Source organism: Cyprinodon tularosa, unplaced genomic scaffold (genome assembly GCF_016077235.1).
Source record: "Cyprinodon tularosa strain WSP-4 unplaced genomic scaffold, ASM1607723v1 ctg5, whole genome shotgun sequence".
NCBI lineage: Eukaryota > Metazoa > Chordata > Actinopteri > Cyprinodontiformes > Cyprinodontidae > Cyprinodon > Cyprinodon tularosa.
The window spans coordinates 2,473,605-2,500,669 of NW_024039229.1; the positions used below are offsets into that span (position 1 = coordinate 2,473,605).

A 27,065-nucleotide genomic window follows, 5' to 3' on the forward strand; every position below is an offset into this window, starting at 1 on the left:
AACAAGTTAGAAATCTGCTCCTAGTTTTAAGTGTAGGATCATCACTTTACTTTGTAAGACAATGACATGTTTTTTGTTAATCTGTTTTCAGGTTTTTTGATTAGGCCAATTGAAACATCTGACTCTGCATTAAGAAAAAAAAATCTGAAATTGTGAAAGATGTGCTCTTTTTAATCAGCTATAATTAGTTATGATTGTTGACACAGATCTTATTTTATTCTATAAAATGTAGTTAGTCTGATCCAAACCATCTGTGGGTAATAGTCAAATATAAAACCTGTTTCCCCCTGTTTCTCCCCTACTGATAATTACATTACCACATCATAATAAAAGAAATGAGGGGACATGTTTAAGATTTTTTTTTTGTTTGCTTTGTAGACAATAATCATTTATTTACCTAGCTGGTGAATTAAAAAGATTACTGCAAGATTAGTAAACTTGGACACTGTCTTCACTCTGACACTACAGCAGTTATATATTAGATAAGTCTGATCAGATGTTCAATCCACTCAGTTACTGATATCCAACAAAGATAACATTAAATTTAAATATTGTTTTTATTTCTGGTTATCAGCTGTACTTTCAAAAACTCCTTAAGACAAAATGTTTATCATGCAGTTGTGAGAATGGAGAGAAAGAGTAAAGCTTCTGCTTTAAAGCTAATAACTTTTTCTTCAGTTTAACCATTCAGCAGTAATATAGACAATTCCTTAATTCTGTCCAATTTTCATATACATTTATTGTTCTGCAAATTGGTATATTCTGTTATTTAGAGTCTGAATTTCAGCAAGAGGACTTTTGTTTAACATTTGGGTATTAACTTCTATTTCTTTACAGTGTTACTAATTTTTTATTTATGAATTATCTCAGATGCAGAATCTTGTTTTCTATCCGACAGTTTAAAAAAACATGCGTTGCTTACATAGCGTAGTATTTTATTGATTATAAATGCAATCCCAAGTATTCAATATATTATACAATAAAACCCATTAAAAAAAGTAAGAAAATTACAACATAACGACAAAAAAGTTGAGAGATTATAATTCTAACAACATTTCTTAAAAAAATTAATTAAATTCAATATATGGATTATAAAGTCAACATCTAGTTTCATCAATCACATATTTGACTTAAAATTGTGTTATAGAAAATAAACAAATAACAAAAAATCCCAAAATATCAAAGGTAACCCCTCTCCAAAAATGAAACAGTCACATTCAGTATCAGCAAAAAAACTTTTTACAATCATTATACCAGTTATGAAATAATGAAAAATGATAACAGATTTACCAGATTTATGAATGTGATATAAAAGGAGAACCACTTACCAATAGCACTTAATAGAGACTTCTGATTTTTTAAAATCTCAATATTTTCTGACCAAAAATCTGCACCAATAGCAAGAAAACCATCAAAATTTTGGAAAAACATTTTCTTGAATAATGTTTAGTTGAATATTGAAAGTAATATAAATCGAGCCCTTTCAGCAGCTGTAGCATGAAGCAATATTTGAAAAGGAAAAAGAAATAAATTCAAGGCAAATATCTGATGCATTAATAAGATGCTGAGATCTTAGAAAAAAACTGATGGTTTTTGGATTCTTCCGATGTCAGAGTCCCCATTTGTTGTCATTTTTCTGTTGAGACAGTTAGAGAAATAGAAATGTTATCTAAAAAATGTTTCTATGTTTAATCAATGTTTGAGTCATGGACACAAAGTAGAGAAACAAGACGCAAAAACAGGACTTTACCACGTAGCAGAGGTTTTCCTGATGAGGTGCTGTCTAGGCTATCGTGTGATGTGATGCTTTCCTTTGATTCGTCACTAGACAGAGATGATGTTGAGGCCTTGATAAGGTCTGTATGTAGAAAATAAAAATATAAGTTAAAATTTCATCTTTAGTAAAAAAAAAAACATTTTATCATTTTCATGTCATTTAACAAAAGCTTAAAGGTTCATAGTAGGAATACATATAACCTATGACCCACTGATATTAGTGAAATAAATATCTAATCCTGATCTTAAATTGGTGCTCAGTGGTTGTTCAGAAGGACAAATGAACGCTGATTTAGCTCCATCTAGAGTCTAGACCAAGGGCTAGAGGACTAATTTCAGACAATTTCAGAGGTTTTCCTGGGAAAGTTGTCCACTGTGGTTCTGATTTTTATTTTCATCTTTATTATCCACTGTAATAAGAATGTAAAAATTCAATGTTGAGTTACAAGTCATCTTGACTAAGGTTTACCTAAAGCTTTCAACATAGACAAGTCAGACGAACTACCTAACACGTCTATGACTATGACAAAGCTTAGCTCATGTTATCCAGCTATCTCTATAGTTAAGGCCAGATGGTTAAAAGAAGCACAAACAACTGGAGTAGTATGTAATCGAAATGCTTTGAGTCCCCCCCCCCCAGTAAAAAAAAAAAATGGTAAAGGTCATTTACTATAAGCCCCTAAATGTGAATCTAAAAGACAAGTAACCAGACCGAACTTTGACATCAGCTGAGGTTTTTTTTTTTTTTTTTTTTTACAGCATCCTGTCTAACAAAGTCCCAAAAAGAATAACTGTCTTGATGCCAAAAAAGTGCCCAATAGATTTTGCTTTCAAATTGGAGCAGTACGGCCATCGCCATAGTGTTCCACTTGATTTATGCGTATAAATAGCTTCATTATAATTCATGCAGGGAGTATTTCAGATTATATGGACACTGCAATCTAAGAAGAACAGGAAAGGAAAAACAAGAATAAGGAAAAAAGATGAAAGAAAGAGGAGATAAAAGGGAGACAATGATAAAACTCATCTTCAATCTGCTTCATCACATGCAAAGAGATGTAAAAAGAACAGCACAACCAATGGCTATAGCATAACAGATACAATAAAGTAACACCTTGATACTATCACTGAAGTATAAGTGGTATTATTAAACCTCACATGTATACTAGGGGTGGAACGGTTCACAAAATCCACGGTTCGGTTTGGTTCATGGTTTCTTGACGCGGTTTTCGGTTTGGTTCGGTATATGTTGATTGTTGCCCCGAAATCCCATAATACTTAATTGAATTAATGAAAAAATCCCCCAAAAATAATGAAAAGTAATTATTTTTAATGATCCGCGGAAACCATGGATCATTTCCGAATGTTTTGCTGCTTTGAATTTAATCATCTGGCGCATGCTCTCTACCATCTCCAAGGAACTCAGAGGGGAGTGGACGGGAGCCACAGTGGAGGCTGTAGGCTTTGCTTTGTGCAGCTGGTCTGGAGCGCAGCGGGGTGGAGCGCTGACGGAGTATGTAGGATTTCGGGGTTAGCCTGACATGTTGGTCATGTTGCTGTTAGCATAAACAAAACGTGTTGCACAATGCTTGCACACTGTTGCACTTTTATCCACAACTTTCTTTCCGCCGTCATCGTAGGTCACTCTAAATGCAAAGCGCTCCCATACAGCAGACCTATAAAGTGCTGCTGGCGCGTCTTCCAACTCCTGTTCTTTCCCACTCGCCATACCCACACAATTCTCCACAACAACTGATTTTTTTCTGCTACACCCGGCTACGCTGCTTCGCTTCTTCTTCTTGTTTACTACTGGTGGTTGGCTTTGGTCGCAGTACCGCCACCTTCTGCTCTGGAGTGTAAACGCTTCGCCTATGAGAAAAAGGAGCAGCGCATGAACCGAACGAAACACACGCGAACCGAACCAAGACAGTCGAACCGAACGGTGTTTTCATAAACCGTTCCATCCCTAATGTATACTGTGGTAGCTGAAAATTAGAATATGGGCTTTCTGTATGGAATTGAATCTCTTAGTACCTGGAACCAAGCACCTGTAGTTGATAGTGAGGGTGCGCTTGAGCATGTAAAGTTTATCCAAAGGAAAAATGCTCAATAGTGGTTGTGAAGAGCCAAAGACTCAGCCCCCAGAGCACCGAGGCAAGTGCCGGGGGACCCAAAGCCCCATAACTTCAAAAAAACAATAATTCAATCAGCACAATAACATTTTAATTCTAAGTTTTTGGGTAACCAGCATCTGTACTGAAATGCACTGAAGAATAAGCTCATATGCCAGTCAAAGGGTCTTGTAAGAGCCAATTGGAGTCAAAATCATTATTAGTAAAAAGGTTAAAATAGAAAATTGATAAATTTTTTTGTTAAAGTGATCATTTATCGTTTACAAACACTGTAATGTTAAAAGTATAGAATATAGAGATTTAAAGTTTTAATGCATATTTTTAGGCTTCCTGCTTTAATTCAACAACTACATTTTTTTTTTTCTTTCTGGTTTTGCTCCTATTTCAATACCTGTTGTTGGACTGATTTCCAAAGTGGTAAAGGAGAAACTAAAGGAGCTGGTGTGCTACTACAGGTTAATTTTTAGCAATATAGCGTCTTTTCTGAGCATATGGGCGCACTACGATAAAATACGTTGGTGAGAACGATGACAGCTTTAACAGCATTACATGAGCAACTTAATCACATACCAAAAAGCAGGATGAGAATATATATTTGGAATACTGACCCTTTGCTAGTTTAAATCCTTAAAACAAAAATGGAGCAAACTTATTTTTGTTTGTTTTTTTTTAAAGGAAAAAAAATAAAATGTTTGAATTTAAATGATATGCAGCATTAAGTTTTAAAATGTCACGTTTGCTCAAAAAAACAACCAATAATAATTACCGCAGTGAAAATAAATAGTATACAAGTTGTTTACTCACTGTTATCTCTTTTCTTCCACCAGACAGCTCCAGCAATGATGGCAACCAGAACCAGAAGTGCAGCAATAACAACCCCAATAATTATCCCAATGGGGAGTCCTGAAACAAAATTATTTAAACCGATTAAAATATGTTAGCTATCAGAAAATGTTAGCTAAGTTTTTGTTGTTGTTTTTTTAAAAAGCTGTAATAAAATGGTACTTAAATTCAATACAAATTACAGCTACACAAGTTGTTTTTAATCTCTGGACCTTATCAATAAAATGTATACTCAATGTTTAAAATGAAACATTATGGGCCCCATATAATCAATCAAATGAAACGAAAATAAGCTGATTTTTATCTCCTGTTCTCCAAATGTGCAAAAATAAGTATCAATGAAAGAAACGCCACTAACAGCCACTGAACAACAGTGTTGGGCACGTTACTTTGAAAAAGTAATTAGTTATAGTTACTAGTTACTTCTCCAAAAAATAACTGAGTTAGTAACTGAGTTACTCCACAATAAAAGTAACTAGTTACTAGTAAAAATAACTATTGCGTTACTTTTGCGAGTGTATGAAATTAATAACTGGGGATGTCTAATTCTGAAATCCTGTGTTTGGGTTGTTATAGATACTTCAACATGTAGCTATATCTATCTATCTATTCCATCCATCCATCCATCCATCCATCTTTCTCACTTTCTCCATATAGGCTAACATTTGATCGTTCACGCTCTCCGTAGTTCCCCTGTGGCGCGAGCACAGGGCGGCTGTTACGCGCCTTTAGCGAGCATGCGCGTTTCCTGTCGCTTGCGTGGTGAATCGTGCCGCCGCGCTGTGCGGAGATGCAGAGGAAACCGTATGTGATGGGGAAACGCAGCTCGACGTAACACCGGTATTTCCATCTGGAAAGCGCTGTTTTGCTGCTGGAGTCCTCCTCACTCTCCATCCTCCCCTCTCTCATGACGCGCGCACGAGTCCTATCATGAAAAAAGGTTAATTGTGCGACCTGAGTAACGTGCAGTAACGGGGTGTCGGCAATTGTAACTGCGTTATAGTTACGGTAGGAATAATCATTTTGATTACTCGTTACTAAAAAAGGTAGCGGCGTTAGTAACGCTGTTACTTTCAATGCCGTTACTCCCATCACTGCTGAACAAATATAGTCAGTGGAATCCTTCAAAAAACAGGATCTGGTCTGGTACAGTATGATTCTTTGCTTTAGAGAGGAGACAAAGCTTGACTATTTTCCATTTCTAAAAGCTCTAAAAATGGCATTTACTATAAGCCCTTCTGAACTTCCTGTCTGAAGTGGAATTTTCTGGGTGTGGCTCTTTGGTGGCAGTTCTATGCACAACAGCAAAGGAACAGACATTGTTATAAGCAGGAATTTTACTTTCTTAAAAATGGCGTATCAATGATGCCCTATGCATTGTTTGAAATGTGAGTTTCTCTCTCTTCATATGTTACAGAATGTGTCGGCTTTCAGTAAGTAGAGGGGTTTTATTCCATGATGTATTATTCTTTAAAAATCAAATCTCGTCCCTGTGTGTAATCATCCAAATCTAATTTGGCAACTTGGTCAAGAAACATTAAAGTTTCCTCTTGCAATGGATTAAAAAGAAAACAAAAAAAAAACTTCATGTTTTACTTCCTTTGGAGACAGCTTAATTATTTATTTTTTTTTCTGTTCTAACCAGTACAGGTTTCATAGGTAAAAGAACTTTGGCCACAAAGCATGTAATGTCTTCAGCAGCACTGTAATGTTAAACATTGAGGTTAAAATTTTCCTCTGACAGGTATTCTAAAAGAAAAAAAACCTACCTCTTCAAGTTGCAGCTATGTTTTCTCAAAACAATATTGCACACTTGCTATGCCCTTGCTCCCTTACATGTTGCTTTATAGTTCCTGATTTCCGCCACAATGGTGACATTAGCAAGGCTAACCCAGAGTGACACAGCGGTGGAGTGACAGAGGCCACGCAGCGTTCCAGCAGTAGGTTAGAACCAGTTTCACTATGTTTCATCCCAATTGTAAGCCAGTCAACCCGGGGTTAGAAAATCCCGGTTAACCAGCTTATTTCTTTGGGAGAGGGGCTATGAGGAGGTAAGCATAGCAACAAATAACACTAATAATAAGCCTCTTTCCCCCTAAAATTAGTGGGCTAATGATGTTGTATAGGTAGCCTTGTTTAGGAGGCACCGTTTCTGTGGCCTTTATGCTCTTAAGTCAGGGGATCAGCATAATTACATTTTAATTCTAAGTCTCTGGGTAACCAGCATCTGTACTATAATGCACTGAAAAATAAAATTATATATCAGTCATAGGGTCTTGTAAGAGCCAATTGGAGTCGAAATTATTGATATTAGTAAAAAGGTTAAAAAAAATGGGTACATTTTTTTGTTGAAATGATAATTCATTGTTTACAATGTTAAAAGCCTAGAATATAGAAATTTATCATGCATATTTTTTGGCTTCCTGCTTTAATTCCACAACTATATATATGTTTTTCATTATCTGGTTTTGCTCCTATTTCAATACCTGTGGTTGGACTGATTTCCAAAGTGGTAAAGGAGAAACTAAAGGAACTGGAGTGCCACTACAGGTTAATTTTTATCAATAGGGCAACTTTTTTGAGTTTATCAGCCCACTATGATAAAATATGCTGGTGACAGCTTCTAAGCTCTGCTGTTTATTAATAATGAAATTTTGTTGTTTTTTTGTTTCATAAAATATAAGAAACAGGAGAACAGTTTCTTTTTTTTTTAAGCTAAAAATTTCCCAAATACTTTAAATATGAAGAAAACAGATAATGATCATGTATTCATTTTTCAAACTTCCTTTGGGCTCTGAGGTAACAAAAGTTTAATGAGACACAAGTAATAAAAGAAGGAAAGAGAATGACGAAGGTGCATCAGTAAAGGACATTCAACAGCAGCTTGGAATGTTCAAAGGTTTATCTTCTATCTATCCATAAATCATTACAGTACCTGTGATGTTGGTAGCTGATAAGTAGCACATTAAATTAGATATCATAATGGCTTCAGCTTTTAATAAACATAAAACATGTGAGTATTATTTTGTGTATTTTGTGTAATGTAAATACAAGGATGTATAGAATGACTTACTTTATCCAATATGAGAATCATTTAGAACAATTAACTTCAAAAACTAAGAACAGAGAAACTAAAAGCAGAGAAATTATTAAGTTTTGGATTTCTGAATCAGGGATAACCTGCCCTGTCTGCACCTATCAGAGTAAGCCTGCTGATTAGAGGGAAAAATACGCATCTTCAGCTGTCATACGCATCTTCACATCATCAGTGAAGGACCCAGGGTCATATGGTGTTTCGGGTCTCTGATCTTCAGACACCCTCGCCTGGGAGACCCAACTTGATGCGTCTCCCGTCTTGATCCACAACCACCTTGAGGCTCTATTCAGCGGCCTCTCTGATATTTCTGGTGGCTCTGCAGCCCACTTCTATTGGCACACAGCGGGCCCTCCATCCACGGCCTCTGCATGCTTCAATCAGCTCAAGATATTTCGCCTTCTTCCTTTCATGAGCCTCCTCCATCCGGTCTTCCCAGGGCACTGTAAGCTCCAGGAACAACTTGCTTTTTAGAGTCAAATGTTAAGACCAGATCTGGACCCAGTTACGTCCTTGCAATGTGTTCTGGGAACTTTAGCTGCCTTCCAAGGTCCACATGCAACTGACAATGCCATGGATAGCAGTCCAGTTGTGGCCTTATCTGCTCTCTCAGGTTTCTCCCCTGCCCTGACAAAGGAGATATTGTGCCTCAAAGGACAATGGTGCTTTGACTCCTGGATTCCAGTGCAGATGGTCTCTGCTACTGCCTTCAACACCTGGTTATGGCACCGCATGTACCTTCCCTCTCCCAGCGCTTTAGGGCAGCAGCTCAGGATATGCTCCAGGGAACCATGAGCCGGGCACAGTGGACATGTTGGTGCTTCTGCTATATAGGTTAGATGGACTTGGAAGGACATACACCAACTGGATCAGGAACTTAAGTCTTGCTGTCTGATGAAGATTCTCAGTCATCCAGGTCATAGTCATTCCGTAAAAGTTTAAAAAACAATCCACTGGATTTGGTTTCCAAGGTTTGAAGATGTTTCGCTTCCCCTCCAGGAAGCTTTCTCAATTCAAATGTCTGGATCAGCAGTGAGTTTGAGTCTTTATATAGCCAAGCCTTGTATTGCTTGGAAACATGCAAATGGAAACCGAAGAATGGGTCGTTTGGTTCCATTTTTAGCCTGTAATATCTGAAACCTGTCTATGATTCTGAAGGTTGTCGTTAAAAGGGGGGGATTGTCTCCTGCAATATCTGAAACCTGTCTATGATTCTGAAGGTTGTCGTTAAAAGGGGGGGATTGTCTCCTGTAATATCTGAAACCTGTCTATGATTCTGAAGGTTGTCGTTAAAAGGGGGGGATTGTCTCCTGTAATATCTGAAACCTGTCTATGATTCTGAAGGTTGTCGTTAAAAGGGGGGGATTGTCTCCTGTAATATCTGAAACCTGTCTATGATTCTGAAGGTTGTCGTTAAAAGGGGGGGATTGTCTCCTGTAATACCTGAAACCTGTCTATGAATGTTAAGGGTCGGTCGTTAAAGGAGGTATAGTTCACCTGGCTGAAGATAGGAGGTGAACAATACCTCCTTTAACGACCAACCCTTAACAATGTACATATAAATTGAGGCATGTTTTACCTTTTAAAAGCCATGAATAACAATAAAGTCTTACCTTCATTAGTCCTGATCTTTGTTTTGTCCAGAGGAGCGATGACGTCTCTATTAACACCAGACAGCTGAAACACACATTCATATCTTGTCCAGTCCACAGATGATGGAAGGTTCAGGTCAACGTTCATCTGGAAGGTTCCATCATTGTTAGGGAGGATCTCTCCTTTCTCCACACCATCATGGATCTCTGCTCCATCTTTCCTCCAGAACATTTCTGCTCTGTTGGGGTAGAAACCTGTAGCAAAGCAGCTGATTGGAGAGGAGGAAGACTTCTGAAGAATAGAGATGGAGGGAAGATCTGAAGACAGAGACAATCAGAGTTTAAATATAAAATGTATGGGGATTAATGTTAAAGCAGACTGATTGAAATGTTTAAAGCTGAATAAAAGTCACAAACAAAACTGAGTCACATTTAAATAGTAGTGAAACAAAATTCCCTTCAGACATTTCTAGTAAAATCAAAAATTCAAATGATCAGTTTATATAAAGAAAATCAGGAAAGGTTTCCTACCTGTTCTCATCAGAGAGCTCCTTCCATAGTTAACATACTTCTTCAGCCACTCAGGACAAATCTGAGAGAGGTAGTTCTTTCTGGAGGCCAGATTAGGTTTGTTATTCCATTTGTTTTTAGTAATTTCAGCCTGTGGTTTTGGAGCAATCCAAGTGTTTGTCCCCACATCCCATGCTACAAAGTCTTCCCCATCATAGCCATGCTGGTTAAAGCCAGTAACCTCTCCAGTCTCATCATCCCACTCACAGCCGTACATGTACTGGACAATGTGGACACCTAGAAGACAGTAAATACAATCTCACTTTAGTTTTCTCTAACTTCTATTATCTATGCTCATTTTATTAACACACTTTCAAACATCTTAGAGATGAACTAAAAATTAGGCTGAATAATTTCTACTCACAAGGTTTTTGAGTTTTGTGCTTTTCCTTCTAATTAATAAAGGCATTAATACATTTAAATTAATAAGTTTAAATAAAGTCTCATTAAAGTTAAATGATGAATTCAAATTGCTGCAACTAAAATGATCCAAACCGATCAGAGTTAGTTTGCAGAATTAATTAACCAAGAGCTAAAATTTATTTTTATATGCTATCCTTACAGATCACTGTTTGGATCAAAGTTTGCAGAACGTTTAAACATGAGTTAAGCTCAGCTCTCTGACCCTGAATTAATTTTTTATCTCTAGTCTGATTTGGTTTTCACATTAATTCAGATTAACTGTTTCCTGAATTCACTTAATGAATTTAATGATATTTGTGAGCTTCAACACAGTAAAACATTTTGTTCTGCTGCTAAAACTAAATGACTGAAATCATGTCCTGTTTTATCACCAATGTGTTTGCTGGTATAGTTCTGCAGGGAACAAGCTCAACCGTCTCCAATATGAAAAAAAAAATAGAGATGCATGATATAATCAGCCCCCATTGGTATCGGCCTGTATCGGCCTTAAAACTGAATATCGGACAATCTCCACCCTACCGATATTTAACCCGATATTTGATCAGCTTCTGAGTTTCTAAAGTCTGAAAAAAAAATAAATAAAAATACTACTTCTACTTCTTCCTCAAAAACTTCCTTTTTTACAGACTTAAAAACTTCTAAAGACGAGGGAAAAAATATTGATACATTAAAATATCACAATATCTTCATATGCTGATATATTGCCATTTAAAAACACCATATCAATCTCTTTTACTAATGAAATATTGCTATATGTCATCGTTATGCTACGAAATCCCCCGAAAATTCACAAAATTTTGCCATATTTTTATATGTTGATATATTGACGCGGTATCGATCTATTTTACTAACAAAATCTGACAAGAATTTGCAAAATATCACGAGAGTTTGAAACAGAACGATGAAATTTCACGAGATTTTGAAAGTAAAATAGATCGATACCGCGTTTTTAAAAATCAATTTGATATCAGCGTATGAAAATATATTTGAGTATATTATTTTTCAAAGTGTCAGAAATGGATAACAAAACTGCTATTTTCAATGACTACTTATTTTTGTCCAGCTTTAACATCGGTATCGATATCGGTTATCGGCTACATGAGTTTTAAAATATCGGCATATCGGATATCGGCCAAAATCCCAATATCGTGCATCCCTAAATAAAACCTAATCATCTCATTGAAGCATTCAATGAAAATTCAAATAAATTAGGCTTAATCGACTCACACATGGACAGTTCTAAACTCATCTCCCTCCAGAATAAGCTTTGGGCTGAGTAGAGCACAGCAATAAAAGCTGGATTAGACAAACCTGATAAAACCAAGACAATCGCTGCAGCAAGATGTACTGTATGTCATTTTCAGCTTCATCTGATTTTATAACAGAACGACGCATCTACTCGGCTTTGAACTTTACCATGAAATAGTCAACTTTCAACTCATTAAAGCCCTACTTTTCCTAAAGTTGTTTAAACATTTGAAGATGAAGGACAGAAACGGCTCAGGAAGTTCAGCAGGGAAAGGAAAGGTGACCAGATAGCAGCTCTTTCTAAAGCCCTAATTACTCATCCTAACTCCATCCACAGACTAATCTGGATTTGAACCAACAAAAAGCTAAATAAGTCTGTGGATATAAAAGTTAACACAACCCTGATCAAATGTCTTTTTATATGATAGACTAATCAAGATTAGTGATGCTCCAACTAGGGCTGAATGAATCTGCCAAAATAATTTTTTTTAACCAATATTAGGATTTTATTTAGATTTTCCTTCTCACTAACCACAAGCTTATAGATGCTTTATTTCACGGTTTCAGTTTTTTTTTTCTTTGCCTTGAAAGCTTGCTTCTCCATTTCATTGACGCAGGACTATCCTGTTACCTTTGTTTGATAGAGTGTTTATTTCTACTTGCATTCATGGATCTGAGTGTTAGCTGCAACTTTCTCTTATTTTCTGTGTGGCAGCAAATCCAACTTAAACATGTTATCACCAATTAAAGGACTGCAGTTAGAAATTATGTCTCACTATTTTAAAATTTAAGCAAAATGAAGAGCCTCTGCAGTTTGAAATTTGCATTTTATTAAATTGTGATTATATGGCAAATGCAAATAATTGCCCAGCTCTAGTTCCTAATCAAGGTAACAATTTGTACCTAATATAGACCTTTAGGCCCAAATAACTTAGAATTATTTTCTTGACAATAAATTAAATAAAAACATGAGCAGAATGTTAAATATACAGGGACCATCTCATCGATCCACACCATGTTTTATATCACTGATAGAAGTGCTGAACTTTCGATCTTGGTTATGGATAATTTATTTATTGTATTAAATACATAAAATAGTTGCTGGCTTCTTACTAATCTCAAGTCACATCTAGCAGGCTTAATTTTTTTACTTGGATAGATCCACAGCTCTGTAATATCTACATTTCCTCTCTATGTGTATGATGAAATGAACACAAACCTCCAGTTTGGTTGAAGCGCTGCTTTGCAATGTCAATGTTGGCTTTGTAGGTCTGCTGCTGACCCATAAGGATGTTAGTCTGAATCTCCCAGTACCGCTCATTAGTGTTCTCCTTCATCCAGTCCTGTTTAGGAACACATTTCTTGATGTCGCTGTCATAGTAAATCATCTGAAGATCATCAACCAAACCAACAGCCACAAACTCTGGGAAGTTTGGGACTTGAGACGATGCCGTGTGGAAATACTTCAGGGAGTGGGTCACTGGAAAAAAATAACAATGTGAATAAAAATGTATAAATGATAGAATAATTAAACCTTTTCTTCACACAAGTTAAATAAATCAAAAACCATCATCATTAATTACACTAGCCTTGAAATAAGTCTGAAAGTTTTAATCTTTTTGATAATTTCTGAAGAGTTTGTTCACTATAAATAAAACTATTGTTAAACAGTTAGCTTCATTAGTGTTTCTGTTTTAATTGTTGTCCTTTATATGTTGATTAGTCAAAACTCTATTTAGGACCTTGATGTCACTCACTCACTCTGTTTTACTAATGGTTTATTAATAGCTCTTTAAATGGGTTTTATGATGTTTTAACTGCTTCACTTTTTGATTTTTGACATTTAGATATTTTCACATGTTCATATTTAACAACAGGTGGTTAAACTGAGAGCAAAGCAGGTATAGTTGCTTTTTTTGGTTAATGTGGTTTTTCTCTCCAATAAGATTTAATATTATTGTTGATCTCAGGTTTCCTGGTAATGCAAAAACTATTGTTATTGTTGTTTTTTTCAATATAAATCCAAATTGGACAGCTCTTGGTTACAATATGTCAGGTTGAGGGTTCAATTCCATGGCCATACAAAATAACGAATAGTTCTCCAGTTTTTATCTCACTAAGTGGTCCATAGAGTAGCCATTGTTTTTCAAATATGGACGTAGTAATTGTTCAGTTTACTGTTTGTGTAATGTGATTTGTGTAGAATGACACTGGTCAGACGGCCATTAACTAGATGAATGAAGCACCTAAAAATCTGTAACTCTATTCTGTTCAGAGCTGGTAAAATTTGCAACTGTTCTATTTATCTGGAGGAGACTGGATTATTCAGGCAGGATTTTTGGGCTTTTAACAACAAATTTAATTCATACAGTTGATGAACACCCACTATAAATAACAGCACTGAATGAAAAAAAATACTGAAAATCTACTTCACCGTGATAGATCCGAAGAAAACAAGGTAGAGTTATTAACAACAAAGCAAGGGTATGATTCAAAAAGTAAGTTTAACTAGCTAAATTCAAATCCTCAGACTAGAACTAGCCTAAGGTTGGAAACTCAAGAGTTTTCCGTTTCATAAAAGATGCTGTGAATAAGTTCCATCAACTCTAGGTAGGTCCATAAAGAGTTTAGCACGTACGCAACAAGTATGAAAAGCCGTTATCAGTGGAGCCCCAATTTGATGAATTACCATGACATCATAAAGTGACAATTACACCCCACTGGAACTAGAGATTTTCATGCAAAACTGAAAAAAAATGGAAAAAGTATTTAAAAGACAAGAAAACAGCACTACAGCTGCTAAGGAGAGGAAGATGGTGAAGGAGAAGATTGCTGCTTGAGTTAATGCTTGAGTTTACAGGTAAAAGCCAGTAAATTAGAATATTTTGAAAAACTTGATTTATTTCAGTAATTGCATTCAAAAGGTGTAACTTGTACATTATATTTATTCATTGCACACAGACTGACGCATTCAAATGTTTATTTCATTTAATTTTGATGATTTGAAGTGGCAACAAATGAATGCATCAGAAAGTTACACCTTTTGAATGCAATTACTGATATAAATCAAGTTTTTCAAAATTTTCTAATTTACTGGCTTTTACCTGTATATGAGGTGTATATAGCAGGCCATTTTAACATTTATTAAAAGCCCTCTCCTCTCTGTTGTTGCAGTTGTAAATCACTGAAATAAGATTTTTCCTGATAAAAATCACCTTCCTAGTCAGAACTGTAATAACAAATTTTCTAAATTATATTTTTGTAGCAGAAACTGAATTTCAGAAAGTAAAAAAAAAACATTTTACTACCAAGAATAAAGTTTTATATATCTAGAAATGTTTACACAAAGGTTACATTTGCTCATCACATTCTGAAAGCTATCCGGGGCTAAAGCTATTTATTCAGTCTATAGTTAGAGCCACGAAAATGTTTTGGCTGAGGCTCGTAAGTTTTATCACAAATCACACAATGATGTCATCATGTTTTGCTGTCCCAGCTCCTTCTCACCATAAATATTAATGTTTACGATTTTCCCACATAAAACTTTTAACAATGTGGGATAGACTACATTAGATATTTATGGTTCATATAGTTATGTAGAAAAGCCTCATTAACAACCTGAGTTGTGACGATGCACATATTTAAAAATGATCAGATCTTATCACATCATGTTTATTACTTTTTTAATACTTTTAAATGGCTTTATTTTTTGTTTATTTCCTGTACTTCAATTCAAAGCTTTCTATAAACCGATGAGAAGCTGAGTTAATAAAATTGAACATACTTCTAGGGGGGATGTTTGTTTGTTTTTTTACAAGTTCCCTAGTTTGCTTTAGGCTATAATATAGCAAAGTGAAGAGTAAAACGTACAGAAAGGGGAGAAATAGTTTAACTTAACTGTTTAAATGTTTATGGTGTATTTTGAAAAACACATCAGGTTAACTAATTGCTTGGTTCGAAGGCTGTATTATTGAAAGTTAACAGAAATGTACATTTATTTATAGCACTATGACAAAATAAAAAATGTGCCAATAACATACCAGCTGCTGCGCTGTTTATGCCCAGAAGAACCAGAACCACCAACTTAATCATTTTATCCTTTAATGCCATCTGCATCTGTTGGGTTCAGAAATAATCTTCTGAGTGTCTGAGAGCGTTTCCTGATCTAAGTAAAAAAAAAAAAAAAAGGGGCGTAACCGTGATCCTGACCAATCAGAAAATAGTATGACTCAAGACGTCATATATTTCCAGGTGAAAGTTAGCTGTAGAGGTTGTCATCGAAAATGAAACCTACGGCTTCTTTAACCACGTGACGGGGTGAGACTCAGAGGTTCAGTTTCCTCATAACCAGGGACTTCTGCTGCCATTTCTTTGACACTGAACGTTTACATTAATAACTCAAACAAAATATATTGTTGTTTTTATTTTATTTGTCAAAGTACGCATTATACAGTTTGCATCTACCAAATCTTTCTGGGTTTAGCTCTCTATTTCAGGACACTTAAATAAAGAATGAATTTTCTCTTTGGTTCGTTCTTACAGCAGTTTCTCTTTCTGGTCAGTGACGCCCTCCAGTGGTAAAGACCTGCCCACATTTAACTTTGGTACCTTTTAATTTTGAAGAGTTCTGAACCCAAAATTTAGAAAGACTGTAAGTTACATTTGCTTTAGGGGTTTATTACTATAAAAAGAATCTCTAGAAAAAATACTTTTTGTCTTATATAATGCTTTCTTTAAGTCACATTTCTGTATGCTTTTAGATTTTCACCCATCCATGTTACTTAGGATTTTATTTAAAGTTGTGAAATTTTAAACAAATAATTTTTTACATCGAACACATTAAAATTCCCTCCATTCATTTTCTTTCGACTCAATTATTTCACCATTCATACTTTAAACAAGAGGGAAATAATAATGATGAACAAAGATGCTTAAATTTAGTTTAAAATTCCAAATGAAAGCTGAGCACACAGAAATTCTACAAGAAAAAGTAAGAAGGTCCATGGTTTGAATCCCTGCCTAAGATCTCTACATGGAGTTTGTCTGTCCTCCCTGTTGGTTCATGTACGGTCATTTTTTTATTTTTTATTTTTTTTTACATTACTGTATGTGGATACTTTATTTTAAAAAAATCACTCTTTTTTTGCTTTTTTTTCTACATTTGCATTCTGCCTATTTTTTCTGATGTTACTCATGTGTCACAAATGTGGGTAAGCTTGCACTATAACAAATATGTGCATATATATTCATTATTTTTGGCTGCTTCGCACATGATACTCACTGTACAAAACTACAATTAGCTGTCAGCTATATTTGATTTAGCGTACTTATTACAGAACAGAATGAAAATTTACTTTCATAGTGAAAAGGCAAAGAAACCAATTTATTTGTGAGGGCAAGGCAAGGCAAATTCATTTGTATAGCACAATTCAGTACAAAGACAATTCAAAGTGCTTTACATGATTATGAGGTCTTTACCAACTTCTGTCAACCGTTTTGTCATTATAGGTCCCAGACCAACCAACGTTGTTTTTCAAACCACAAGATCCCTGATCTTGACACAATATGATACCCACAAGATCCCTGATCTTGACACCACACGTGAAGCATGTTTAAAAAACGGCAGATTGTTAACTAAGCTACTACACATATCAATAACAGAAATGATGAAAATACATTTTTAGAAACAAACAAGGTACACAGGTGTCACATGGGACAAAAAAAAAAAAATGTTAGGTTGAAGGCCAGGGAGAAAAGATGAGTCTTTAAAATTGACTTAAAAGAAGACAACAGAGGCGCCATAACATCCAGGGGTACCCTGTTCCACAACACTGAAGCCCTGAGCCTCAGCTTCAACCTTGGAACGACCAGGATCAGCTGACTATAGAAACCAGAAAGGATGATATATTTGAATAAAGTCAGAGAGATAGTGTAGGGCAAGGACACTTGAGACTTAAAAAACAAATACAAGAGTTTTAAAATTAATTCTGTATCTCACAGGCCAGTGAAGAGTAGCCCTAACAGGAGAGATGTACACATGTTAATGTGTACATCTTTTCATTAAAGTTTTAATTTTCATCCCACAGCAAAGGGACACAGTGAAAGACATGAAGTCACTAAGAATGACACAAAATTATGTCGGCCAGATTAGAAGAAAACTATTCCAGAGCAACACCTTTATGCCAACACAATGTTCAAGATGATAAATTAAAATGCTGCTGTTATAAAGGCCTTCTAGAGGTCTAAGAGCACAACAATGCACAACAGAGCACAACAAAAAAAAATATATAGTTAAAATCCTTAAAGGACAGATTCTCTGCTGTGAGACTTTTAAAAAAAACAAACTTAAACGCTCCATGAACTCTACTTCTCTCCAAATGTGCATTTAATTCTGTAATCAAAAATTTTCTCCAGTATTTTGAAAGAAGGAATGTTTGGAGATAAAATAGGTCTGAAGTTGGAGGAAATAGATGAATCAAGGCCTGTAGTAGCTTGTGGTAATTTGAGGAAAATCAAAACCATAAAGGTCACCATGTTGACATCGACAGCTTTTCATCTCTCTGCTCAATTACATTTCATATATCCAGGTAGAACTGACACATTGGGGTTGTTCATCAAAGTGTTAGCAAAAGAAATATATATTTTATTTGTTTATTTTATACTTGGAAGGAATGTGATTGGCTTGCTATCCCCTTACACTGAAAAAAACAGCTAATAAGATTTACTTAAAAATATATATTGTAAGTAGTTGCACTCAAATGATTTAAGTAAAATGTAATGCTGCAATATCAAGTAACACTCACTTGCCAGTATCAAGTGAATTTTACTTTCCATTAAACATAACAGTTGCGAAGATATTAAGTAACATTTATTTAATTACATCCAAGCTGTAAGTTAGATTTATTTAAAAAAATAAGTAAAGTGAACTAGCATTTTACTCAAAATGTTAAGTAAATGTTATATTTTTAAGTCATATTCCCAACACTGTTCAGGAGGGGTTTTCTAGCAAGCAAGAAGCAAAAGTTAAATCAGAGAATAGGAAATGTTAAAATGTGAATGTGTTTGGTCATATTTAAAATCAACCTCAAACCCTAAAGTCTAACAGAAAATCAACACATCTTATACTGTAGGTACCGTAAATGATCTAATATTGGCCTGTATTCCAATAGCGGCCGGGACTCTAACATTGGCCGGTCTCGCTGTCAGAGGAGGTAAATAATGGCCGGTCTCTCATACAGGCCGGGGCTATAAACTTTTTTTTCTGGGCATACCTCAACATTATACTTGTGGTAGTAACATACAAGTACCACAGCGGAATTTAAACGGAATTGGAGGATTTTTTTTTTTTTTTACTTCAATCCAAGCGAGACATGGTAACTGTACTTTTTCAATAAATGAACCTAGTGTTTTATAGGTTCAAATAGACACAAAATCTCATTTTTATTTATTCCACTGGTAGTCTGTTTCGCTCAAATAGCAATAGAGGCCTGTCTCTAATTCTGGCCTCTTTCCAATAAAGGCCTGGACCGCGATGCACTTGAGTGAAATAAAGGCCCGGGCCTATATTAGAGGATTTACGGTATATTATAACCTGAAAACAAGGATTTTAAAAATGTTTTCATTTGACTTTGCACTATGGGGTTACCACACTCTCCCCAACTGGGAGTAACTATTTATAAAGAAATGGATTAATGACCAGGCTTTTATCTACCAATACGTATGGACGGATGTTGTACAGCTTTTACTAAAAATATTAGAAATTGTGCGCACTGGTTTTGGGATGTACGACTTTGGTATGCCCTAATTTTTCCCTGGAAACTTCGCTCAAATGTTCACAATTTCACAAGCAGCTGATGCAGGATTTGGAAAAATTGACCTTTTGCTGCTCGACGTGCCACATCAACCAATCAGAGAAGCTGATCTGGGAGCTGGCAGACAGACAGACACAGCAATGCTGATGCAGATCACTATGATCACTCCACTGTAATTGTTTGACGCCTAAATTATTTTAAAATGTTGAAACCTGTCAGCAAAATATGTTCCATTTTATTATTTTGGTATACCTGTTCATTCAATTTTTCTGGTTTAACTTAATTTTTGGGGCGAATCAGTAATGGTTGAACAGCAAAGCCAGTTTAATTCAGTTAGCTTCTGAAACACAAATTTAAAACATGTGATCTTCAGTTCAGTTAGATCATCCAGACAGATTGATTAAAATATTGCATTATCTCCTCCTGGATGAGCATGTGGAGACTTTACATGTTTCTATTAAGTTGTACAGCAATCTGTCATACTTAGCATGCATGCAGTGAAAGTGGAGAGAAAAAAACTTGCTTTAGTAACAATAGCTTATTTATAAGACATGCTTTACAGTTTGAACCAGGTGAAGCTATACCTATACTAAACCATCTGAGCTGCTGTAGATCGAAGCTATTTATGATAATGAAAGTTTTTAATCTTAAATAGAAACTGTGAACACTGTGAAAATGCTGCTTTAAGCAGGTTGTTCTTTCGACAAAGGTCTTTTTTTTGTCAGTATATTCAAATGAATAATTTAATGAACTGTTTATGACCTTATAATAATTCTTAATATTCTAATCCAGTTCCTATCATAACAGCTACTGGATGACTTACACAAAATTATTTAACTCAAACTAAAGACAAAGGTTGTTTCAGTGGTATCTGCGGGATATACTTCATAAATTTCTGTGCATTACATCTATTAGGGGTGTAAATAATAATCATTTTGTATCAATGCATCAATCCAACAGCCTACGATTCGATGCATCGACACATCCGCAAAAGTATCGATTCATGTTTTTTTTGTTTTTTTTCTCCTCCGGTCTATTTTTATCCATTTGGTCCTGGATGTAATTCTGACTTCGATGCTGCAATGGCGCTAAACATATTTTGCCCTCCATCCTCAATTCCTTTAGCCACCACCCTCTTTACACTTACAGTATTTTTTGATGCAAGGTCTTTCAGAATCTATAACAGAGGCATTATTATTTTTCAGTGAATGAGGTTTCCATAGGCCCTAGATGGAGTATAACTTTGCTACTTTTGTTATTTGCTGTTGTTTCTCAAATAAAATGCATAGTGATATTACAGCTTTCATTGATTTATTTCAAATTTAAAATGTTGTCTAGCCTCTAAGGTAAAAAATAAATAAATAAATTAGCCAATTAATCGAATCGTATCCTGTTGTATTCTTGAGTATTGAAAATAATCGAATCATTGGGTCAGAAAATTGATATTGAATCAAATCGCCATGATGGGTGTGACTTACATCCCTAACATATATCATTAAACATTTCCTTAATTTTCTTCAATTGTTTCCTCATCTAATTTCTTTATTTCTGACACTTTTGACAATCTAATAATACACGGTCTATTGTTTCATTTTCCTCACAATTAGTACATTTTCCTTTATTATGTCCTGTGTTTCCATAACTTGACCTCATCATCACCCTTTCCTCCTTTCTGTTCCTTCTTTCATTTTTTATTTCACCCACTAGAATTTTGGATAGGATAAAACCATCTACCTTTACTCTCTCTATCTCATCTTTTCTGTCCTTTGTTCGTTAATTTTTGTTTGATTATACATACTCTTTTCTTCTGGTTTACTGATATACACAATAAATTCTATATGGTTTTGAGTTGCAATCTTAGCCTTCTTATCTTCCTTTTCATTTCCTTTTAATACAGTATGTGCTGATATACATAGTAATACCACTGTTAAACCCATCTGTTGTAATCTGAATAATGTCAGCTTAATTTCTAATAACATACCTGGTCTACTGCCTGAAAGATTGTGTTTTTAACTCATCAATACAGAACTTGGGTCTGAGAAATTATTTTCAAAGGTTTAAGCTCCTCCAACAGAACTGCCAACAAAACTGCCAAAAATTCTACTGGAATTAATTCTTGTGCCTCTTCCATTGTTAATACAATACAAATCTTTTATTTCCATCAGTTCTTTTTATGACCTGTCCTTTTTAATTATTAAATGTTCCCCATATGGTCCTATTAGCATTAAAGTCTTCACAATAAATTACTCCATATATCTCAACCACGCCTCCATCATTTCAACTTATAATGGTTTACACAGGTAAAACATATATATATATATTTTACACTTTACTTATTTTCGAATTGTTTAACTTTTCCTAAAATTTTATACCACACTCCTTGCTTTATAAATGTCCCACACTATTCTCCACTTATTTCTAGTCAACCTCTTCTTAAACCCTTATATTCTGTAATAACAAAGTCTTTTGATGATTTTAACCATGTTACGTCTAAACAGATCACATCAGGTTCCTTTTCATTCCATTAATAAAGCCTTTAAATTCCTGTGCATTAGCAATCAGACTTCTTGCATTCCATTGTAATATTATCATATATTATCCCCAGAGATTCCAGATCTCCCCTCTTTATATCATATATTATCTTATGTATATTCTCCCATGATCCCTCTTTAAAACCCAACAATTGTTTTGCCCCCTCACGACTATTTTAATTTCCTCCGTATTATATTTAGCCTGAAAAGTACAATCAATAACACAAGCAACAAACAATATAAGTTTCTTAACTGGCATTGTAATGTTTTCCTCTGTTTTGTTGTGGTACCTGTCTCTCGTTTTCTTCCATATCACTTGTTGTTTGTCATTTACCACTTTTTACTGCCTTTGCATAAGTTGTATTTTTGCTAATCTTCAGTTGTTGAATTTCCCCTGCTGTTTTCTTCACTTCACATCCTCCATATGTCGCTCTATGCTGCCCACCACAGTTAGATTGTTCTTATTTTTCTTTACATTCAATCAATCTGTAGGCTCCTCCATACTTTGGACTTCTCTGTTTTCCTCAACAAACTTCTGCTTATGTGTCCATATCACTGGAATTTGTAGCATGGAAGTGGTGGAGTTATGTAAGTCCTTACTCTGAAGATCAAATATCCTTTTTTCATATTCTCTGGTAAAACTGTCTCTTTAAACTCAATCAATATGAACCAATTCCAAACTCTTTCTCCATTTACGATTTTTGGAAGTCCATTCATTGGACCAAATCACCCCCACAGAATGTTTTGGTAAATGGTGAATGACCTGTGCTTATATAGTGCTTTTCCAAGTCAGGAGAGTTGACCAAAGCGCTTCACACTACATTCAGTCATTCACCCATTCACAAACACACTGATGGTGGCGGGCTACATTGCAGCCACAGCTGCACTGGGGCTCACTGGCAGAAGTGAGGCTACCCTCTGACCATCAGTAGACCTTTGCCATCTTTATTTCAGGGCAAACTCCTACACCCAACACCACTGTCGCCATGTTTTATTTTCTCCCAAGACTTTTCTTTCAATTACCACTTTTTTGCTAGTGTTCTCAACCGGTAACACTTTAGTTTTTTTTTCTTTACTTTTGGAAATCACCAGCAGGTTTCTGACTCTTAACTCTTAAACAATTTCAACATCTTCAATTTTCTTTTTTATTTCTCTAGATACCAGAATTCGACTGTAGTTATGGTGCTCTTCTTCATTTAACTTCAGTATGTTATCTTACACTCCTCTTTCAGGTTTTTCCTTTGAGTTATCCTTTCTTAAATCAAGCTGCTTCTTTCAAAACCTTGTTTATTGCCCAATCTGTTCATCCGGTGACCATCTCTCACATTCCATGTCTTCCTTGTTGCCATCCCAACCATTCACATACCAGTTTATGTGATATGCCACCGCCACTATATGTCTGGAAATCAAAATAAGGAAAAAACCCTGACTGTTTTTGTCAAACCACTACACCTCTGTGCGCAAGCAAAGTTCACATTGAACATGCGGAAATGTTTGTGTGGCTGCTGTATAAGGTCCTTCTCATCATAAACATTTATGTCTATAATTCTCACACATAAAACATTTGATAATGTATGCTAACATTTGGATACATTTGGTTCATACAGTTATGTAGATAGACCTTATTGTAACATAACTTGAGAAAGACTTAGGGTTATGAAGATATATTTAAAACATAACATTAATACAATTTAACATACTTCTAGGCCAATTGTTTGTTGTTGTTTTTTTTTTTTACAAGTTTATAGTTTCCTGTAACCTATAATATGGCAAGGTTAAGAGTAAATACCAGCGAAACGTTTAAAATTTATTGGTGTGTTTGAAAACATATTTGGTTAACCAATTGCTTGGTTTTAAGGCTGTATTATTAGCCTGAAAGTTTACACATTTATTTATATCATTATTATAAAATAAGTATATCCTGATAACTTACCAGCTGCAGCGCTGTTTATTCCCAGAAGAACCAGAACCACCAACTTGATCATTTTGTCCTCTGTCACCATCTGGATCCATTGGGTTCAGGAATAATCTGAGGCTCCAGTCTGAGAGAAACTCCCTGATCTAGGATGAAAAAGGGGCGTTACCAAATCCTGACAAATAAGAAAATATTATGACCCAACACGTCATATAAACCCAGGTGAAGTTTACCTGTACAGGTTGTCATCGAAAATGAAACCATAAAACTGCTTCTTTACCACGTGATGACCTGAGACGTTCACGATTTAAGTTTCTTCATAACCAGGGATTAATGCTGCAATTTCTCTCTGATACTGTTCGTTTATGTTAACAATTAAAACAAAAACAAAAATTGTTGTTATTATTCTATTTATCAAAGTACACATCATACAGCTTGCTAATATAGTTTAGCCTTCAAACGTTGGTTCACTTTTAGAGCATTTTCTCTTTCTGGTCAATGGCGCCCTCTGGTGGTAAAGACCTGCTGACATCTGGCTTTGAGACAAAAAAAATGTTTTCTTTTGATTATAAAGAGTTCAAATACACAAATCTAGAGACTGTGAGAGCAACATTATTTTAAGGGTTTAACATTATAAAGTCTATAGAACACATACGTTTGATATGCTTTCCTTAAGTTAAATTTCTGTATCATTTATATTTTTATCCATCCATGATGTAATTGTAAATGCTATTAAGATTCTATTAAACGTTGTGTAATATTAAACCAAGTATTTTGGACATAGAAGACATTGAAATTCCCTATTTTTAAAACTGACTTTCACATTAAAAAACGAAAACAAGAGTCAAGCAATAAAAGGGATTTTTGATTATAATTTGTAATTCCAAATGAAAGCTGGGCATAGAACATTCTACAAGAAAAAAGGAAGAAGGTCCTGAGTTTCAATCCCTGCCTAAGAGCTCTGCATGGAGTTTGCATGTCCTGCCTGTTTGATCATGTAAGGTCAATGTATGAGTAGATGTATGTGTGCATGCCAACATGTCCAATCACCTATTGACCGTATGTGTCCCCTTATATGTGGAGGTGCTCCTGGACAAGTTGTGTGCTTGTCATTCTTGGGATGCTAATGTAAAATAAATTTTTATTGTCGTTATGACCGGGAAAAAGATCCATTTGCTTCATCTCAAAAAACTAAACGAGGACTAAAATGCTAAATGTTTGTACAATAAAACAATAAGTAATCTAGTAATCTAAGTATCAGCAGGTGGAAAAAACAACACAACGCTGGTGGAAATCCATGCTCACACAGAACTAAACTCTCTTCTCAGTTGGCCTGGGGTCTGTTTCATGAAGCAGGTTTAACAAACTCAAACCTGCAACTTTAAATTGATGTAGAAAGAAATTGCGATTATATTTAATACAGTGCAGCAGTGATCAAGAATGTAAACAGTGTAGGACAATAGAAACCACTTTAAAAGTCATGATGTAAAAGCCATTTAAATGGAAAGGTTCAGTGTAGTGAAAAAAAATAGATATGGTGCAAAATGCAGAACAACATGAATGAATGGAAGAATGAATGAATGAATGAAAAAGAATTTATTTCAGACAATTTTGAAAAGCAACAATTAATAAATCCACTAAATGCACACAAAAAGAGACTAGTTAACAACAAACCAAACCAAACTCCAATTTTCAAACAAACTACATTCACCTCAACATAGAGTTGCTGGCCTCTGGGGTTCCTGCTGCTATGAGGGCGGTGTCCCGGCAGCCCTCATAGTCTTATCCTCCCGAGGTCCTCCATGTCACCGTCCTTCCTCCCAAGGTCCTCCTTCGCCACCGTCCATCCTCCAGAGGTCCTTCTGAGGCCCTTCTTTGCTACCGTCACCCACAGCCAGCCTCCAGAGACTCATCTTCTTCATTGACCACCTTTGGTGGTTTTTGTTTTTGTTTTGGACTCTGGGTTTTGTTTTGTTTCTTGCCGTCCTTCCTGGGCCCCCTCCGTCCACCTTAGGTGGGTTGTTTGTGTTTGATGTTCAAGATTGGCCTGTTTTTCAGTGTACTCCTGTTTCTCTGACTGTGACTAACTGGATGTGCTCTCTTCATCCTCTGACATGGGAGCTGGCTCAGAGCTCGTCTGCCTGGGTGTGTGTTTCCTGGACGGGGTCGCCTTTTACAGTTGCCATTTGTATCTCTGCTTCTGTCTCCTTGAACCCCAGTGGGCCTCAGCAGATGGCCGCTCACACTGAGCCTGGTTCTGCTGGAGGTTTCTTCCTGTTAAAAGGGAGTTTTTCCTCTCCACTGTCGCTACAAGCATGCTTAGTGTGAGGGATTGCTGAAGAGTCAATGAGTTGATGCAATCAACTGGTTTTTCTTAGATAGAAAACTTTGACTCAATTTGACTGGATGATCTGTGGAGTGCCTTGAGATGACGTGTTGTGAATGGTTGTTATAGAAATAAGCTGAATTGAATTGTTTCGTTTTTTCCGATTGTTTTTTGGACTCTAAAGGCATCTGGTATCTGACCTTGAAGGGGGGGTACTGTCAGGGTGCCTGTGTGTGTGAGTGAGTGCAAGTTATGCGTCTCCTCCAGAGAGGATCTTTGTGGAAAACCTGGGTAGCCTACACAGGTGAAGATCATCTGTCTCATCAAAGTGCTGGGCTTTAAAGAGCAGCAGAGCCTTCACTCAGGGCTGGTTTCTTGTTGTTTCATTGCTTTCTTGTCTCTTGTTTCCCGCAAGTATTTTCCCTGAAGTTTATTGGTTTTGGTTTGGTTTTCAGTATTTTTTTATTTTTGCCTCTGTTGCTCTTGGAGTTTTCATTATATCATCAAAACTCATCTGTGCCTACTCATCTCTGCATTTGGCTCCTCAAAACCTCCACCTTACTTGACAAATTGTCTGAAAAGGGGTATGAAGAATGAAATTTTTTTTCATACATCCTCTCCGTCTAATTGCACTTAAATTAACTTAGTGTAGAGTAACCTTCCTGTTAAACTTCTATGTTTTATGTGCTATGTCCTTTACCAGAGGCCTTGAAGCTTAGGGGTTCTGTGCATTATCTTTGTTGTTCCTAGAACTGCACTCTTCTGGACCAAGATGTCTGATGTATTTCCAGGGATCTGCTTTAA

The 27,065-nt window shown here is 35.7% G+C and overlaps 1 protein-coding gene across 1 annotated transcript; it reads right to left on the reverse strand.

Moving 5' to 3' along the window:
* Positions 1-1,628: 1,628 nt before the first annotated feature.
* On the reverse strand, positions 1,629-24,232 carry LOC119795111 (H-2 class I histocompatibility antigen, Q9 alpha chain-like). Its single transcript, XM_038302934.1, has 8 exons — positions 24,169-24,232; positions 23,954-24,081; positions 12,898-13,158; positions 9,969-10,244; positions 9,459-9,755; positions 4,713-4,811; positions 1,751-1,858; positions 1,629-1,636 (listed from the first exon to the last, which is right to left on the reverse strand). The coding sequence occupies exons 2-8, from the start codon at positions 24,021-24,023 to the stop codon at positions 1,629-1,631; spliced, it is 1,119 nt and encodes a 372-aa protein (XP_038158862.1). The 5' UTR covers positions 24,024-24,081; positions 24,169-24,232.
* Positions 24,233-27,065: the final 2,833 nt, after the last annotated feature.

What these genes read in the sequence shown, in the direction of transcription:
- LOC119795111 (XM_038302934.1), bottom strand. Translation starts at nt 24,023, where the DNA reads ATGGTGACAGAGGACAAAATGATCAAGTTGGTGGTTCTGGTTCTTCTG. An exon ending in AATAAACAGCGCTGCAGCTG is followed by an intron (nt 13,159 to 23,953) that starts GTAAGTTATCAG and finishes ATTTTTTTCCAG; the next exon opens with TGACCCACTCCCTGAAGTAT. An exon ending in GCGCTTCAACCAAACTGGAG is followed by an intron (nt 10,245 to 12,897) that starts GTTTGTGTTCAT and finishes ACTGTCTTCTAG; the next exon opens with GTGTCCACATTGTCCAGTAC.